Source organism: Sphaerodactylus townsendi, linkage group LG11 (assembly GCF_021028975.2).
Source record: "Sphaerodactylus townsendi isolate TG3544 linkage group LG11, MPM_Stown_v2.3, whole genome shotgun sequence".
In the NCBI taxonomy this organism is placed as follows: Eukaryota; Metazoa; Chordata; class Lepidosauria; order Squamata; family Sphaerodactylidae; genus Sphaerodactylus; species Sphaerodactylus townsendi.
Genome location: NC_059435.1, coordinates 35,993,257 through 36,013,504, shown reverse-complemented (window position 1 = coordinate 36,013,504; position 20,248 = coordinate 35,993,257). Strand labels below are relative to the sequence as shown.

Sequence of the window (20,248 nt, the reverse complement as noted above, 5' to 3'; positions counted from 1 at the left end):
CAGGGCCCCTTCCACACAGCAAATGTATAAAGGTTGCAGTTGGGATACAGTAATCCAATTTCCTGTTTTCGCATTCACATGCATCTGCGCAGGCAGCAATTGGAGCCCATGGAAACAATCTCGGTTGTTGTTCCACCTTCGCACAGAGACACATCTCTTTTTAAAAATTTACTTCCCACCAATGCGTAGCTATGCAGGCATGCACAAATTAACCCCCACAGCCATGCTGATGTTTCACGATACGACCATCTGCACCTGCACAGCTATGCAGATGTAAGCCGCGGATTCTTTTTTAAACCTTGATGAATAAAATGCCTCTTGCCTGCCCATTCACTCACAAGTGGCTGCAACCCAAGATTTTTGAAAAGACTCACTAATAGAGTGATTCTCAAAAAACCCAGTTTGGGAGAAATAACACAGGGCAGACTCATTTTAGGGGTGGGATCTAAGCAAAGTCCCCTCCCTCCCAAAACAGGGTTTTTAACCATCCTACACCCATCTATTGTCCCGTGTGGAATGGCCTCAGGAGAGGAAACCTATTAATTCCATAGCTGCTCTTTGTAGGCCTTGTGCAGAGACTGGATAATACACAATTAACAGCAAGAATATCATTAAGGCACAGGCCACCAGTGATATTGTACATATATTTGCATGTGTACATTACCTACATTTATTATTTCATTTATATCTGAATACACTGCTATATCGGATTACTTTTTATCTCTTATACAAATATATAAAGTTCAGAAATATTTGGCACACAAGAGGCTTTTTGAAGTAAAACTTAAAAATGGTTTTTTACTTTCTGGGGAGGCACAACATGAAATGTGGCTTGTAACAGAAAAACAGGGATGAGGACCTTATAGTGGTTCTATGCAAGTGATATTTTGTCATTCAATTGGTTTGATTTCTTTTAGCAGTCAGTGCTTTGTTTCATAAACATAAGCTTCTTCAAACAATAGTTCTTAAATTGGATGGGTTAGGAATGTGCATGCAACTTCTCAGTTTTCTTCTTCAAACTGGCCTGGAATCATTCTTTGAGCTATTTCCCATCTATTTAGGCAGCACTTTGCCACTGAACTGATGGTTATGATCAGGCTAGTTGAGAGAAGATAGTTGACAGCAGTCACACTGATAGATAGCCTTGTCCTGGAAAGAGATGGAGAGGAGTATTACTCCGTTGATTCGCTTGAATTTCTCAGTGCATTTTGTCACTATTCACCATGTCATTTCTCTTAGCTGGTGACTGAAGTAGATACTGGGAGCATTGTGAACTTGATGCTATCTGGCTCTCCAGTTCCAGAAGGAAATGCTGGGGGATTGATACTTGACTCTATGGTTCTTATGCTATATCTAGATAAGACTCCACCTTATCCCCCATATTTTTTTGAAATGAAGATAAAATTGTTGGGGGAGATCATGTGAAGATATCTGCTGAAGTGTCATGCTGCTGATATAAATCTTTACTTGTCCTTTGTAACTGATTCAGTTAAGGCAATAGACACCTTAGTTGTCTGGTGGCAATCATAGTATCACTGAGAGCTAATAAAGTGAAACTGAATCCAGATAATACAGAACTAATTGTTCATAATCTTGATGAGTAATCATTGGCCCTTTCCGCACGGGCCAAATACGGTGCCCTGGGGTGGCAAAAACGCCGTCCCCAGGGAGCCGTTCGCACAGGCAGCACTGCTGAAACGCAGCAGCGCTGACCTGGCTCCCCTCCACCTCCCCCAGAGCAGCGTCAGGCCGCCTCCAAAAACCTTTCCCCACCCCCCCACTCACCTCGTCATCCTGCATTGCTCTACTGGACAGCTGAGACCCTCCCTCACTGTCCTCCGACCCCTGGAGGTCGGAGGGCAGCGTGGGCAGGTCTTAGAAGTCCAGCAGAGCGACGCAGGACGACTAGGTGAGTAGGGGGGACAGGGAAGAGGCGGCTCTGTGCGGAGCTGCATCTCTTGTGCCAGCCTCTGCAGGGGCCGCTCACACGCTCCACCGGCAGAATTCCTGCCAGGGCAGGGGCACCCTTTCCGCAGTGCGGAAAGGGCCCAAGTTGGCATTCAAGCTACTCTGATAGGGCTGCACTTCTCCTAAAGAAACAAGTCCTTAATTCTGGATGGGCATGTGCACTGGAAAATCTGATATAACTCTATAGCATAATTTAAGAAAGGGAAGACATAGCCATTTTAAGAATTCTCAGAAACATCAACATCATATACTAAAGTCTCACTGGGTTCCATTTTCATTTCCATTAAGATTGCATCATCTGTCTGCTAACTGCTTTCCATGTCAGATTTGTCTGAGAAATCTTTTTTCACCAAATGGTATCAAAATTTCAGGGAACATAATCCACCTTATCCTCTAAAGAATTCTCCAAATTTCAAACCAAGAAAAATAACCTACAAAGAAAAAAAAACCCCAGCAAAAACTCTTCCTTCTAATGAGAATTTTTTAAAAAGGCAGAAGATCAAAACAAACCAGCTCATTAAATGTCACAGAATCTAAAACAACAACAAAGATAATACCTCTCCTGACCTTCCCCCACCACCAAATATTGCCGCTCCCCTTGGGGAAAAGTACAGACAAAAGTGTAGCTGTTGTAAGAATAAATTAATCAAACCATTCTGTTGAGAAGCGCTGTCCAGGCATGAGTTGCCTGGCTTGGGTCTAGCATAATCCAAGCAAGGTGTCTCTTCCAAAATTAAAGGAGCAGTGGGTGCCAAATGACCAATGCAATGGACATCTGCAGTTTAAAATTTCCATCCCCTCCAGAAAGACTGTGTAATTGGTCAAGGCAACTGACCTTATTGGTTGCATGGCCACGACTGGCTGGGAGAAATGCTGTTTCCCAGGGAACAGGGAGGAACATTATTTTTTTAAAAACAACAACAGGCAAATAGGCTCTGTTAATTCATGATGATAAGAGATTTAGGAATCGTTCTGGGAAGGCTTTGACTACCTTGGATACAGCCTATCCAATCCAATGCCAGGTAAATTGGCTGACCTTTAGGGTTGGCAATATCCAACTGCTCACCCTTAGTTCTGGGTTGACACTACATATTATTTGCAGATGTATTCTTCAGTTTCCTAGTATGCAGCACCTTGAACCAGCTTCCTCTGGTACGTCAGCTGTAAACATATCTCCAAAGTATGATCTGGTCATGATTATTTATTCATTTGCAGTATTTGTATACGCTTTCTACCTGGTTCTTAACACGATAAAACAGCTCATAACAATAAAAGCTGTCCATAATCAAATAACCAACAACTTGAAAACCTAGAATAATAAAATCATTTAGATCCTCTAGAATAGCAGCAGTACCACAAACAACATCCATAACAAACCAAAAAGAGACAAAAAAAGAGAGCAAAACCACAAGTCTGTGCTTTAAAAACATTCAGAGATTATGCTATACTATTTCAGAGATTATGCTATACTATTCAGAGATTATGCTATACTATTTGGAATAGTATTCCAAATTCAGTGTTCCAAATTCAGTGAAATAAGCCAATGAAATAAGCCAATGAAAAAGTCCAACACTCGGATTACCTGTTCTGTGCTCCAAAGGTGGGAAAAAATGAAGTGGAACTTAAGATGATAAGCAGAGTGCCTTAGCAGGGCTATAAGGGAGCAGATAGTCCATCAAGTACCTTCAAACTGAACTGTATAAAGTATATCCATGCCCTGACCACTTCCAATTTAGAATGCTGAAATGTATTAAATCTGGTCTGCCTTTGAAAACTGTTCAGAAACTTCAGTTAATTTAAAATATGGCAGCAAGGTAAGCATTGATTATAACAGTCATTTTTAAGAGTATTGAAACCTCTCTGTGGCTTCCAATAAGTTTCTGGGAACAACTCAAATTGCTGGATCCCACATTTAAAGCCTTCTAGGACCAGCATGTCTAAAGACTCACTTGATACTATTTGAAGTCGCCTAGGAATTGTGATCATCATCTGAGTCCTGCAACATGTATTTCTGCCTTTAAAGGTGTGGAGTGTGGCCACCCATAGCAGGGTCTTTCTTAAGAAATTCCTTCTCTGTAATGCCTACTTCTCCAGCAAATGCTCTAGTGCCAGATAAAAACTTTCATTGCATTTGTGAACTCTTAATGAGATTTTTTTAAGTTTAGTTATTGGATGCTCTTGTATGCCCAATTTGTTTGGATTCTTTTTGCTGCCACTATTTGGTTTAGAAACATTTTTATGGCTCCTGTCGTTAGTCTGATTTTATGTTACAGTTTGCTAGTATTGGCTTTTATTGTATTTGATTCATTTATTTTATCAGTGGGAAACTGCCTTGAGAATTTTGATTGAGCATAAAGGATAGAAATGTATTAAACAGACAGGTATTTTATTAAATAGACATTTTCTTTTCTACTCAGTGAAATAAAGCAATAAGGTTTTAGTCAGGCTTATTATTTACATTACTGTTTCTACTTTGTGATATTTACATTTAACAATCCAGGTGTTTCTAGTGAGCCTTGAATATCAGTGGAACAGTTTATTTTCCAGAATATAAAGGCCTTCTAAATCTTTTGTTTTTGAAATCCAGTATGCATTTGCTTTGTTTTGGGGAGGTAGGCTGTTTGAAAGACTCTTTTATTGGCCTCTGGTTATTATTTGTCTGAGCAGAGGAAGGATTAGGGAAGATCCTGCAACATCTCACTGATATGTACGTCTTGGCATGTTCAGAGGTGTGAGCCAAAGGGCTCTTGCCCTTCGTCTCTTAGCTTGAGCATTGAGATAAGAGCTAGACAGAAGATCACCCAGCAAAAAACTGCTTGTCCACTGGTAGCTTAGCTTTCGTTTCCTGTGCGTTTTTTCTCTGTGTATTATTAGCTGCTGCTAAATAAAGTGTTTATACCTTTTGGGATAGCAAACAAGATTTTCTTGCTCCCATGTTGATAGAGAATTCATGAATAATTCTATGAAAAGAACCATTACCATGAAGAACACACAACTTAAATTATGTGAAAACTAGTTCTTTCAAATTTCTATTCAAATTATTAATTTCATTCAAAATTTCTATCACCAAATACAGTAATGACTGTCTGTTGCCTTGAAAACCTCTGGGGTTGCCATAATTCAAATGGGACTTGTTGGCAAAAAGAAAATGTGAATCCATTCCCAGTCTAACGGAAACTTCTATGAAATAACACAAGGTAAAAAGATGGCAGCTTCCTAAAAGACTTAGAACTGTAGGGGAATTGGTATGGAATGAGAGTAGGTTTATATGGACAATGAAGATTGAAGACAGTACAGTCCCTTGAAGGTTAATCCAAGCAATGGGGGGGGGGGGATTGGATGGATAAAAGGTTTTTACATGTGATTTGCTTTCTGTCCGGGCAAACTTGAATTTCCTTCCTTAGTATTGCTTGAATAATAAAGCTGCATGGGTGAATAAAAGTTTACATGTGTTTCCCATGATGGCAGCTCATCTGTAAATCAAAGAAACAGCACATGCTACACATATAAAGGGCACATATGGAAAGAAATAGCTTGTATTTTGCAAGGATGCCAAATGTACAGTTAATCTATAAAATGGGTTTTTGAGTTGCCAAATCAGTGACAGCCAGACCATTTCACTGGTTGCAACCATGCAGTTTATATGGGAGAAAGTAAATATTTATTAATAATCTACTTTTCTCCCCAGTGGGGACCAAAAGAGCCTTGTCTGTTCTATCTTCACAACTACCCCCTTTGGGGGTGGGCTGTATATTAAATTGAACTACTAAATAAATAAATAAAGTTAGGCTGAGAGTATGTGATTGGCCCAAGGTCACCTAGCAAACTTCCATGACAGAGTGAGGATTTGGATCTGCACTTTGGAACATCGCTGGGGATGGGGTAAATCTGCTTTCCATTTTGCTTCCAATTAACTCCATTAATTATGACATCAAGAACCACTCCTGTTTCTGTTTGCATAAACCTGTCCCATTACGTACAGAACATTATCCTGGGTCCCCTTTTACAGAAATGCTTGAATATGATTTTATTATGACCTTTTCAAACATGTTTTCCTCCCCTTAACTATGAAATGACTTTATATATTTTAAATAAATTGAACACACACACACACACACACACACACACACACACACACACACACACACACACACTTATAAATACATAGGTCCTATACTTGTATGGCATTGGTTATGTTTGTTCTTACACAGCTCCTTAGATGCAGCTAAGCTCACATCTCAACATCACTAAAGAATCTGCTGCTTCTAGCTTTAGCATTTACCAATAATAACAGAATAGCCTATTGTTGTACACTTTCAATATAATAGTCAAATCTGTGACAGACTAAATGCTTCTGATAAATGGCTTGTCTTGACAGAAGGTGACTAGATTGGCTTTCATGGGCAAATGCTGACAAACAAAAACTCATTTGCTAAACATCATACTGTAGATACAATAGACCTGAGACATGTTCTGAAAAATGACTTGGCTGAGCAAAAAAAGAAAAAAGAAAAAAAGAACAGTGAAGGCGTAATCTTCTATGCTGCACCAGGGTAAGTAACATCCTCTTTACTTCATGCATTTACAACTGGAGATCTTGTCAAAGCTCTGCTTTTTTAAAATATTGATTCTGCTACAAGGACGGGGAGCAGTATTGGAAAACAGAACCATTATCTCTGCTTGTCCTCGTGAGTTACTATGCTTAACTGTAATGAAGGTCAACTTCTGACGAAAAACCCTCTGTGTTCTGAATTCTCATCCAAAGTAAGAGAGAATTCTTTCTTGAATTTAAACATTTAAATGCATACAAATGTATACATAAGGTCATAAAATCTTGAAAGTAGATGTATATACTAGATGTATATTTTGACTATATGGATCCTAAAGAGTCCTGATAGGCACTACAAGGCAAACTCAACATTGCAATTGATGTGAATTACCTTTAAAAACCAAAGGACTTTAGGGTATAAAAGTAATCAATGTGCTGTTCAAGTTGTGCTTGATAGCCAAGATCTGGATTCTCATACTATTACTCAAAGCGAATCATACTGTACATTTTTTTCTCCTACAAACACACTAACAGAAATATACAATTCAATACATCAAACGGTTAAAATTTAAAGTTTTGAAGGTGAAATGTTGTCAGGACACTCAATCAGATGTTAGTTTTTAAAACTGGCATTTTTCAATTGATGTGCCTTCTTGAATAGAAACTTTAAAAAAATCTGTTAAAGATAAGCCTCTCTTGTATTTGAAACCAAAGAATGGCCCTATAGTTGATGGAACAGATCCATCACAGATTGACTGTAGGAATCTAGCGATGTTCCAGGAATAGGGTAGGAAGTAAATAATTAGATGAACTGATTTGGAGTGAAGTACAGAAATTCAAATAGACTCTAAAGGCTTCTCTCTGCAGAATAAGAGCATCCAAAATTGGGGGAATGGAGGTGTGCAGAAATACTGTATCTCATGCACAAAGGCTCATTCTGCAATTGCAGAATAATGCCCTTTCAAACTGCTTTCAGTGCTCTTTGAAGCTGTGTGGTATAGCAAAATCCACTTGAAAACAGTTGTGAAAGTGGTTTGAAAACGCATTATTTTGCATGTGCGGAAGGGGCCAAACATACACATACCGGGTATGCAATTATTTCCAAATGAACAGGTGGTAAATGAGCCAAAGAAACCCGACTGGATTGATTTTGTTGGTTAATAAGAGAGGGGGAAGACAAGTAAAAGGAATTTATTCTATTTGTCTATCCTTCCTCCCTCCTCCTTCCACATGTGTCCCTTACTGTTCTGCAAGCAGAAGGGGTTATTGTTGCTGCTGTAGTAGAATCAGATATCAGTCCTGAAGTGGAATTGGATGCCAGGTGGCCACCAAAAGCTGGGTAAGCAAAAAGAAAACCTTTCCACTTGCTTCCTGTAGTAGAATTTTTTGTAGAAATGATAGTGTTGTCAGCCCACTGGGTGGCTACTTGGCTGATCTGCCAGTAACCACCTATCAGAAGCCTGGAACTGCAGATGCCTTAAAAAGCTCAACCCCATTGCTAAGTGCTGTGCTTGAAGTGATGTCAGGTAATCTGCCAGTAGTACTTGATTTGTGGTGACTGTTTCCCAAATGTAAGTGACTGAAGTAGCCAGTGAGTTGTGAAAAAGTTTTAGCAAACTCTCCTTGCATCTGGTTGTGGTGGGTTTTCTGGGCTGCGTGGCTGTGGTCTGGTAGATCTTGTTCCTAATGTTTCGCCTGCATCTGTGGCTGGTATATTCAGAGGTGTATCACAGAGAAAAGTCTCAGTTGAAACTGGCTGTGAAAGCCTGCGACAATACATTTTCCTTGCATCAATTTCCAACAGAATTATAAAACCCAGGCCAGTGGAGGTACAGTCATCCCATACTTCAGCAAAACAGTTTGGTCGAATTCTGAGGTGGTTCAACATACCCTGTCACTTGGCAAGGTACTAAAACAGCATCTCCTGATTCAGTCCAAGTGACAAAGACCCCGGAATCCAGAAGCCTGTATCTTCTGCTCTGCCAATAAGTTTGGTATCAGTCATTGCCTTTTTTTGGAAGTTCATAAGCTGAACTAGGTGATTACAAACTTCGGTAACCTCACTAGATGCCACTCAGATATGTTAGAGTTTAATACTTCAATCAGTGCTGTTAGTCTTCAAAGTTCATGCTACTTCTTAATGAAGGGATAAAGCTTAGACAGTCAGAAGCCATACAAGAGTTAATTAGGCTCTTATCTTGCTAAGGAAATGGTGTCTGTCAATGAGAGTGCTTCAGATCTGTGGAATCTGATCCTAACTAACCGCCTAGACACCTTTCTGTATCCAGCTTTCATCACCTTCTATAATGTACATATCTCACTGCCAGTTGCTTTAGCCTCAAGCTAAAAGCTGTTGCTGAAAAAGATAGGCAAGACTGATGTGTCAAGGAAGCAGGGATGTAGAAGATTGAAGGGCTCAAGCCATGGGGATCCACTCAGAACATCCTCAGATGCAAGCCTGTGGCTGGTTTCAGGTTGCACTCTCCATATTTTCAAGACAGTATTTGCATTTCTCACAATGTTAATTCATCGGCACACATTTCACAAATAGCAGGACTTAAGCACTGCAGTACTATTAACAGCGAGTGCAGATTTCATGCAGGGAATGATGATGGTGTTTTGTGTTTAAATATTTTGCTTCATCTAAGTGACTTAAGTAAAACAAGTAAGAATGTTGGATAACATCTGAGAACTATCAAACCAATGTCACAAAAAAGACCTGCAGTTGTATCCACGCTTGCCCGAAATGCAAAGTTTTGCACAGTAAAAAAATGGATGTTATTTCCATGCTCCTCATGCTGAACTGTCTTTTTTGGGAGGCCGGGGGTGGGAGGGGAAGGGTTGAATATGGGGAAAGTTAAGAACCAATTCCAGGACTCTGTCAAAATGGCAAGTGTAAAGGAAAATGGAATTTTTAAAAAAGCCAGAAGCAAATACACCTCCTTGAATTAGGTTTGTATGCTAAACAGGCATCACCATCTGCATCATATGCACAGTTGACACATATACACAGACACTATGTGTATGATTTTGGAGAGTGTTGCTTCTCATATAGGGTGATGCTGCTGCATGCCAGCACTCAAGACACCAAAATATCCTGAATTGATGACCTAAGTGATAGTCACTCCGTGTCCAGAGAAAGTGACAACAATTCTGAGATCAAATTCAGCAATCAAGGAATTAAGAACAGCAGATTCCAGCATGTCCAATTCTGCAGAGGATGCTAGCTCACTTGTGAGCCTGAGCAATCTAGAGAGCAACTTTTGCTGGTTGCACTTCTTCTTCACCTTGCTTTGTGTATATGTTTATCGCACCTTATCCCCTCCTCAATTTGACAAAAGATGGGTTAGGCAGTAGTTTCTCAGTTAGATGGTCAGCGTTGAACTTTCACAGCAATAATCCTTTGGCAGGTGGGTGGGGAGAATGAATCCTGTCCCCAACAGGTTCCCAGAATTATTTGAGTAGACAGTACCATGGAGGTGGGCAGGGGATGACGGAGGGATATGAACATTGACATCCTAGACCCAAAAGTTGTTTAGAAGAAAAAAGAAAAGTTGTGACTAGGTTAAAGACAGGGAGAAAAAAGTATGAAACAATCATAAAAGAATAGTGTGGAGAAGGCAGAAATTGTAATGGCTTATAAGTGACATTAGTTAGCCCGTTTGATTTTGAAGAAATAGCTTGCAGTTTCAAATAGTTGCTAGCCAAATGGCTAATCTGCACTCTGCTGCTCTTCTATATAATGACTTAATGAGGCAACCAAGCAAAGCACCTTTTCATCCTCAACCCTAGTAATTTGACTTGAGTACTTTAGGGCTTTGGTATTTCTAACCAACCTCACAGACTATTTTCTTGTCTTAATGCTGCCATTCATCTGTGAAATTCAGTTGCAACACTAATCTTTGCAGTAAATGGTATGTAATAGCCCATTTCTTGAAATTCAAGGCAATACAATTCTTACAATATTTTACAGCCATTTCATGGCCTAGTATAAAATGCAAATATTTTGACTATCAAGGTCAAATGTCTATGTAAATATGGATTTGAATTTTCCTCACATTTTTGTTAAAAGGAGTGATACATTCTATACATTTTTTAAAATGCCTGTAAGAATTTAGGGCTAAAATGAAGAACTACAAAGTATAATGTGGGTAATATCCCTGCTTAGATATTCATGTGTGCCCACAGACCTACCTCATTCATACTTGAATACACTTATAAAGCAGTAAAACAACACATACCATTTATTTACTTATATTAATTTTTACTGTTTTTAACATATACTCTAGTCTACCTAGCGGATATTCCACAGACCTATAATGCCTGGCAGTATTCAATTAAAATTATTTCCCAATTATGAATTAATTGGGTTGCCTTATGCAGGGCACTCTGTCTCAGGATCTCAAAGCCCTATATACCCACAAAGAATTATGACTACTACTACTACCATTACTTCCTCTAGTAGTAGTTGTAATAGTATGACTTTATAGCAGAATGTTAAATAGTAATATATGTACATAGTGCCAAATCACAAATGATCGGTAACAACTCATAGTGGTCTGATGTAGCATTTTTAACAGCATTAAGACATTTTCTTCAGCAAAATATGCATCCTTCTCACCAATGTATTTTGTTGAAAGAAATGTTTCAGTCAAAAGCCACTGTCGCTATATCTGTTCTCAGGAAGCATGAGACCACTGATTTACATGAAATGTTATTGGAAATCCCCATTATCAAAAGAATGCAAATAACTTATTTCTTAAAACAAACCCACCATATTTCCAGAAAACTGCTAAAACCAGGGATATGTGTAATGAACAGGCATGCTATGACCTGCCTGGATGTTCATGCTACTGCACTCTGTAAAGGTAAGACACAATGGGAATTTATAATGTGTGAGCACTCAAATGGTTATTCCATGAAATGCTCCCTCCCCCATCTTTATGTATTGATCTATTTCGGAACGGAAGCTTGACATGCTCACAGATATTTTTGGCTTTCATAATTCTACACATTGGCTTTCCTCAGCTAACATTCTTCTGTTGCAATCAGCATCTATTATGTATTAACTACACAGTTTTACTGCACACGTTGATTGTAAAATACCGCACAGTGAACAGCTCAGTATAAATAGTGTCTGAAAGCATTTTATTTTTTAATGTGCTGTCTTAAGGATCTGCCTTGATTCATTCTTCTACACATGAAGATAAGCAGGACTAGGAAAAGGAGGATTCTGCTGTGTGCAGTCTTCCACAATACATGCTGCAACTCTCTCAAAACAAATGGGAGCTGTTGAAGCACTTTCCATTAAATGGCAAGTGATTTATTTCACATTTCCAATATATATTTTCTTCAAAGTGCCTGTGAGATTTAGAGGGAGGGGGACACTTCTTTCCTAGTGACTCATCTACCATGAATTTCTACTTCATGTAACTATGTCAAAAGTAAAAAGTGATTCTCAATGAAGGAATATGAAGGCTGGCAAAATCACATTCACTGTTATATTCACTGGAAGATAGACCTGGCCTTAGAAACAGTCAAACTGCAAGGAAGAATGTGACATCTCTCTGCTGCTTCCATTTACAGAAAATCATGTAATCCTCCACTTCAGATAGGTATTGATAGATTAAGTACATGGCTATTACATGTCTTGCTGTAAAACACAGAGTGCTAAGAGTGAGAGGAATGAGAGCTCCTTGAACATGGTAATATTGCAACAAAGGCAGAAAAGGTAAGAGCTACCAGGATAGGGAACCTTCCCATTTAGAAGAACACAGCCACAAAATGGAGTAATTTATATGCACTGCCTCCATTTCACGATGGAGGTGATGGGATTTTCTAAGACAGCATGCACAATCATGTAATTGCAATATTACTGAAGCATTTATCCTGACTGACAATCACGGCTATAACACACTGTTGGCTCATAAACCCTCGCAAATGCCTTTCCATTCAGCTACATCCACTGAATGCAAGGGAGAAACTGCATGTTGCTTGCATTCAGCTCCACAAACTCACTTGCCACAAATGGTACTGGGGCCTGGCAATGAAACTAGTTTTGCCATTCTGGCTGGCCTAGGGCATCCAATGCTGATACCCAACAACACCAACTGTGCTGACAGGACAAGCTCAACTGTGACAAGACACTTCCATGCATGACCTTTTAAAACATAGCAAGCCTACTGGAACCAAATGATCTTTCAATCATAACACTGTCTCTGCGTTAACCAGAATATAGTGGAGCAACCAGCACTTACAGCATCACTTTCATGGCACCGGCAATCACCCACAGACTCTTTTCTTAAACTAGACAGAAGATTCAAAGCAGATTCTTTTACTGGATGCTCAACAATCAACGTGTCAATTACCTTAAATAGGTATATACAGTTAGATCCAATCAGGTTTTCAGCTGGTGAAAAAGAGATCTTGGTGGGGTCCCCTTTGATCACAGGAATCAGGAGACCTGCATGGGCAAAAGCCATGAGGGGAGGGGCCGTGATAAGGATGGTAATTCAGTGAGACTAAGTGAAAAATCTGGCTGGATCCAGTCCACATGTTGTTTGTTAGTTTAAACTACAAAAGATATTTCCTAATGGTAGGCTTTATTCAAACTAGAATAACAGTAGAGGTTACCAGCATACATATTCTTGTACATTTTCTCATCAGCAGAATTAATCAGTTATACAAAAGCACAACATTCTTCTGAAAATCCTGTTAATTTCAGTAGAGCTTAGAGTATTTTCAGACCACTTGTTCCTGCACCACAGTAATATTTAAGCAAACAGCATTTCCTATTTTGCATCCAACTCCAAATACTGAACACACAGGCACAAAAATAACCAATGCAGCATACACAGAGGCCACCCAACACAACATAGTCAATGGGAGTTAACAATCAAAGTGAAATTCCATCAGAGGTGCAATCCAGAGATGTAAAAGTATCATCCTCCAGCATGCAGGACATGAACATGATTTTCTTATGTGCAAACCATAGTGACCCTAAGGTGACAACTGAGTGGTTTAATAAGACGCCATGCACAGAAGCTCATTTTTCTCCTGAGATTATAAAATTTTCAGGGGGGGGGGGATGTGGTCTTTTCTAGCTATTATGCTTCCGAGTCTTCAAACTCAGTAGATGGCATGTTATCCTAATTAAAAGGAGCAAGGCCTAGTGAAGCAAAGAAAACATTTACCTACCTAGGGGATACATTTCCCTGACTTTTGTAAAACTTTGTTGCAGATTAGTAACATTTTATATTTTTTTAAAAACAGGAAGAGTGCACAAAAGAGGCTAGCATAGCTTTATACACACACACACACACACACACACCAATGCAATGGTCAGCTTCCTCTTTGGGTACTGATTGTCCTGGGCTTGCCTGATTTGGATATTTCTAGTGGGGATAGGTGAGATTCTAGCATATAGCCTTCCGCAGGTATGAATAATGGACTGTCTTAAATACTGAACAAGGAATTAAGAATAACTGAGCAAGAAGGTAAGGAAGGGATGGGGAAGGGGGCTCCAAACGTGATCTACTATTCAAAAGGAAGCCAGGTTTCTTCTCCCCCCGCCCTCTCTAAAGGGTCAAACAGACAAATGCAGGCTACCAAGGTGCCTAACTGCACCCTTAGTCCAGCTTGTTGAGGCAAAACATTCCCTATAAAGTGAGGCCAAGATGCTTCATCAATTAAAAATGTGAATTATACCGCATATCCAAATGAACGAGTGAATGGCTGGCAGCGCATCATGTTTAGGATCCTGAAACCCTGTGGACAGCAAAACCATGCTGAACAAATATTTAAGCTCTTGTACCAATATTGAGCACCTATGGGAAGACCTCCGAAAGATGCCTTTTATTTGCTATAGGACAGATGACTTATTTCTGGTGTTCCTGAAATCCCCAACTGCTGTCATACAAACATAGATCACAGTCCCCGCCAAGATCAAGCATGTTATTATTGTAAAGCTGAGCAGAGTACAGAGAAATCTATTATAAACACTCCTGGCAGCCCATTTCAATCCCCCTTTTTAAAGCGGACATTTTGAGAATTGTGCATAGTTCATTAAACTCTATAATGTTTATTGCACAATGAGTGGTTAATTGTGTCATTATAAGCATTGACTCACACCTTCTTAAAGACAGTCAAACTGAGGATGTCATTCAAAAGGCTTTGAAGTGAATTGTTGCTTCTCTTTCTTTGCATACACACACACACACGCACACACACTCTTCAATTATATACACTGGGATTTTAAAACTTTTTCTCTTTAGCAAAACAGGCTGTGCACAAAAAGGCAAGTTTTCTGAAGAACAGCACATGGATTTCATCACTGGTCATGTTTCCTTTATCATTCTAAGGCACTGGCAACAATACCGAAGAAGTGACAGTTAGAATTACACCCACTAACATTAAAAAAATGTACTGGTGGAAATAAAATGAAACAGACACGCACCTAGCAGAATATCAAAGAATTGTTTCCTTGAAGTTCAGATCAACTCTAGATTTAATATTTAATGAAAGGAAGCTTTCTACCCCAGGAGGTCCCTGCTTCCTAGTGTATAACACTGAATATCAATTATCTACATTTAACTCCTGTCAAGACTTCAAGTTTTCAATCCAGGGTAAGATTTTCAGCTCGCATCAGTTCTTTCCCCCCGCTTTTTGCAGCATTCAGTTATAGATTTACACTGTGGGCTACATCCAAGCCAGCTTACAACGCAGTGCTACATTGTGCTAAACACACACTTCTGAGCGCCAACATGTTTCTAGGATATGCAACCAGCTCAGCTGCAAACCGGAGGGGAGATTTCATCAAAACTAAACTCTGCACAAATATTTAACTGCTCTCAGACCTCCGAAGGCTTAAAAAAACCCCACTGTGCTTCGCCAAGTCTTCTGGGTTGGCAGATCCAGAGAACTGCAATCTGCGAAAGCCTATTCAAGAAAAACAGAGCCGGGTGAAGAAAGCATTGTTTCTCCTTTCTTGGAACCAAATGAACGGCTTTCAATGGAAAAGCTAAAAATAGTTTACACAGAGACTTCGGAATCCTAAACAGTGCAGCGATGGCTGGTAGGTTATTACATTAAGTTTGCCTCCAACTTCCCACGCTTCACAACCCTTGCAGCAGATGACACACACAGGTTCATTTGCAGGAACGCAAGGGGGCTGGCGATCATCCTCCTTACTATTAAGAACAGTTAAAAACTAAGCTGCAAAGCAGGGAAACAAGACACGTTCTCTAAGGCAACGGAATCCTCCTTTGCAACAAGCGTGGGTTGACTTGTCAGCATCAGGAGAGCAAAATGTTCCTGCAGCTGCGAAACAAAGGTTAAAAAAAAATCCTCACTTCGTACGGACAAGAAGCAGCAGAGGTGAAGGCGAAGGCGAACAGCAGCATCGGCGACTTACCAAAATACATGATGTTTCTCATTAATCATGCAGTCAGGATCGCGCGGCTGTCTGCTCAGCATTAGCTCCCGCACCGAGCTGCTTGGAAAAGCAGAGCCAGCTCGGTTCATTCTACTACATGATGGGGAAATTGCCCAGCTTCGAAGAGAGCGAGGAGCGGCGGGAGCCTCCTTGGGATCAGGGCTCGGAAGGCAGGCTCGCTTATCCCCGGTACGGTCCCGCTCGGATTTAGCATTGACTCTCGCTGCAGGCTGCACTGCCCATTCTTACAGTAATCTGGCTCCTCCTTGTGATGTCCTTGCTGTGCCTGTGACATCAGGACGAGGAGTACTACAAACACATTTCTTCCCTTGTGGTCTTTCTTTCAGCAGGGTTTGCTAATAGCCGGGGTAGAAGTAACCCTGCCTCTTCCCAAATCTTTTAATAGCCTTCTGCCATTGAGGGGTGCCCCTCCCCCCCTTTCCTTTCTTGGCATCAAATATAGTCAGTGACATAATGTGTTTGATGGCCTGGGGAGAAGAGCAGGAGGGGGAAAGACAAAGCTCCTATTGTTTTTCAGCCTCTAGGGGGTATGATCCAGCAAAGTACTGAGTACACTGTGGTGCCAGAACCAGCTTGATTAAAGGGAATGGGTATAATGTTTAATTTGCAATGAAAAAGAGGCCGGGGCTCAAACCTGCACAGGAGGCTTCACCTTGCTACAGTTTTGGAGTATGGGATTGAGACTGTTACAACGACTCTGTTCATGCTCAGAAGTGCTCTGTTCTCCCAAAAGCATGGCATGAATAGAAAAGAATGTTATGAGATATGTAATTCTGATCCTGGAAAAGGTGCTAAGGTGTTGACAAAAACTAAGCCACAAGAATACATAATCCTAAAAGCATAACATAAAAACGCATGCGCACACAAAGGCACAAAATGAAATAAAGCAGTACAAAGGCCTTCACTGTGCCTCCCAACAATAAATTCCGGGGGATGCACACATTTTAAACCATAATGTTCTGCATGGTTTCAACTGGATCCATGTCAGTCAGTCAGGGGTGTAACGAGGCAGCCCTGGGCAAACTGTAGCCCTGGGGAAACCTGAGTTGGATGCCCCCCCCCCCATGGGCAGCCACTCCACCATGACCAATTTTTTTTGCATCAGGACATTGGTGCCTGCAGGGGGTGCATTTGTAGACACATCAGCACCAAAATTTCAGAATATCATCTGGAGACTGTCCTTATGCTACTCCCCAAGTTTGGTGAGGTTTGGTTCAAGGAGTCCAAAGTTATGGACTCCCAAAGGGGGTGCCCCTATCCCCCATTGTTTCCAATGGGAGCTAATAAGAGATGGGGGGTACCGTTTTGAGGGTCCATAACTTTGGCCCCCCTGAACCAAACTGCACCAAACCTGGGGGGTATCATCAGGGCAGTCTCCTGATGAGACCCTGAAAGTTTTGAGACTGTGCCTTCAGAAATGCCCCGCCAGCCTGCAACCCCCATTGACAGCAATACAGAAAACTCAATGCAGAACAAAGATTCTTGGGCAAATTTCTGGGATGTTCCTGCAGGGGGTGCATTTTTGGATGTATCAGCACCAAAATTTCAGGGTATCATCTGGAAACTATCCTTATGGGACTCCCCCAAGTTTGGTGCAGTTTGGTTTAGGGGGCCAAAGTTATGGACCCTCAAAGGAGGTACCCCATCCCACATTCTTTGCTAAGGAGATGGGGGCTACCCTTTGAGGGCCCATTACTTTGGACCCCCTGAACCAAACTGCACCAAACTTGGGGAGTGCCATCATCTCCAGATGATACCCTGAAATTTTGGTGCCGATACATCCAAAAATGCACCCCCTGCAGGAACATCCTAAAAATTTGCCCAAGAATCTTTGTTCTGCATTGAGTTTTCTGCATTGCTGTCAATGGGGGTTGCAGGCTGTGGAGGGGCACATTTCTGAAGGTACAGTCTCAAAACTTTCAGGGTCTCATCAGGAGACTTCCCTAATGATACCCCTTAAGTTTGGTGCAGTTTGGTTCAGTTTGGTCCATAACTTTGGACTCCCAAAAGGGGTGCCCCTATCCCCCATTGTTTCCAATGGGAGATAATAGGATATGGGGGCTACAGTTTTGAGGGTCCAGAACTTTGGCCCCCCTGAACCAAACTACACCAAACTTGGGGGGTAGCATAAGGACAGTCTCCCGATGATACGCTGAAATTTTGGTGCTGCTAGCCTAAAAACTGTGCCCCCTGCAGGCCAAAAATGGAAAACCACTAAAATACCCAAAAATGAACCCAGCATTTTGATGCCCCCCACAAGGTGATGCCCTGGGCAGCTGCCCACCTTTCCCAATGGGCATTACGCCAGTGCAGTCAGTACCTTTACTGGCATAACAAACTCATGTTTCCCTTCTTCTACAAAGCACATGAAGATAAAGGGGGGAAAGGTTTATAATTTATACAAGGTTCAAAGCTTGCACAGAGTGCAGGCAGCTCGTATAAGCACATCCAGAGCAGACAACTGGTTGTCTTGCCTATGTGACAATTGTGATGTCTCAGGCCAGTTCCCACATGAAGCACTGCCACAACTGGCATTTTAGGATGGGCAACAGGTAAGATCTGAGAAAAGGGATAAAGACAGAGATGCTTATATGCATTCCTGCTTTTGACACAAATTGACAAGACAGCATGTGAAAAACTGCACTACTGATGCCTAGCCAGCATTGTTTTTCATTATGATCAATGTGAATTCCAGCAATAGAAGTTTCAGATACAATAGAAAATAAGAGCCTGAAAATTTAAAGCAAAAGCTTGTGGTAGTGTTTAGCTCTTTTAAATACAATGAATGGTTTATTACAACATCTAAAAGAAGATGGCAGCTCCAACATACTCAAAACTCAGCTCCTTAATCTTAAAAGCAACCATAAAACAAGCCTGGCTCCACACAGTTCTGCCAACCTTACACAGTAGTGAAAGGACTACAGACATCCTAGGAACAGGCCAATTATGGAGGGTTAGAATATATCAGCAGGGTTTTGCAGTGTATCACATTACCATGGCCAGATTAAAAGATTATGTGGAAAGAAGGGAAGGAGAAGAGCAAGTGACAATCTCTGGCGGATTCTGCATGGACCAAAAATAGCGGTGTGAAAATGGTGTAAAACCTTTTACACTGTTTAAAACCCTTTTACACTGGTTTCACACAGTTTTCACACCACTGATTTTGGCTCATGCAGAATCTGCCTAAGTGTACCTAATATACAAATGCCGGTATTCTAAGGTCAAAACATGACTACCTACTGGAGACACGGTTCATCTCAAGTACTAGGCAAGAAATACCAGCACTGAGATTAGGATGAAATCTTTCCTTCAATGACCTCCGCAGGGATTTGCAGATTCATTCCCTAATGGAATTCTACCTTGTTCAGAGTCCATACACTGATTCCAACTCTTGACCTTAAAAGAAGACTCTTTTAGCTTTTGCACTATTTTGCAATGAAGCAAAACCTATCCACAAGTTTTTAAAATGTAGTGGAGGTGTCCAACCTATTGATAGTCATGGTCCATCCCCCAGTCAAGCAATAATTGTTTTCAGAGCATCTCAAGTGAGAGGAAAACAATTTTAGATGTTCTGATCCCCAAAGGCCTTCACAAACTACAGTTCAAAATTGCCATGTTGCATTAATTTATTTTATTTAAAACAATCTCACCTTTCTTCAAGGAAATTTATAATTCATAAAAAAGAAGTCCTCAACCTTCTCTGCACCTTTAAATATGGACCAAGTATGCCGCAATTTTAAATGTATGTGTGGTTAGCCTAGCCTGATATCTTCAGATCTCAGAAAAGCCAAAAAGGGTCAACCTTGGCAAATATTTGGATGGGAGACCTCCAAGGAATACCAGGGGCCTGATGCTAAGGCAGGCAATGGCAAACCAACTCTGAACAGCTCTTGCCCTGAAAACCCCACCAGGGGGAGCCATAAATCAGATAATGGCAAGGAAAAAGAAGAGTGGGAAGGGGAAAGCTGGTTGCTCCCAATTATTGCTCATCCCGACAACTACTCTGAGAAGTACCCAGTCATCAAAGCTTTATAAACACCAAGACAATGCAACTTTAGTTTGAATCTGACATTTAGAAGTTAACAGAGAAGTGGGATGTTGAAGTCTGGATTCTGTCTTCACAGAGACCTCAGGGAAAGAAAGATTTGACCCACAAGGGTGGGCAGAAAGAAGGACATTTCCTTGGGTTGAAGGTAATAGGGTCTATGTGGCTGATTTCATACTGAGGAAGGAGCTCTCCCACCTGGGATCCATGTTGATTGCTGCCATTGTCATAT

At 40.8% G+C, this 20,248-nt stretch overlaps 1 protein-coding gene across 5 annotated transcripts in view; it reads right to left on the bottom strand.

Annotated features, from left to right (window-relative positions):
• ZNF385D (zinc finger protein 385D) overlaps nucleotides 1-20,248 on the bottom strand; it is a 447,875-nt gene that overhangs the window by 190,420 nt on the left and 237,207 nt on the right. Inside the window, exon 1 of one of the 5 annotated variants that reach the window (XM_048510769.1) lies at nucleotides 15,930-16,349. The exons of the other annotated variants lie outside the window; for them this stretch is intronic. Within the exon in view, the coding sequence (XP_048366726.1) occupies nucleotides 15,930-15,951 (22 nt within the window). The 5' untranslated portion in view covers nucleotides 15,952-16,349. Of the gene's footprint in view, nucleotides 1-15,929; nucleotides 16,350-20,248 lie in introns of those variants that run through there. 5 annotated transcript variants of the gene reach the window in all.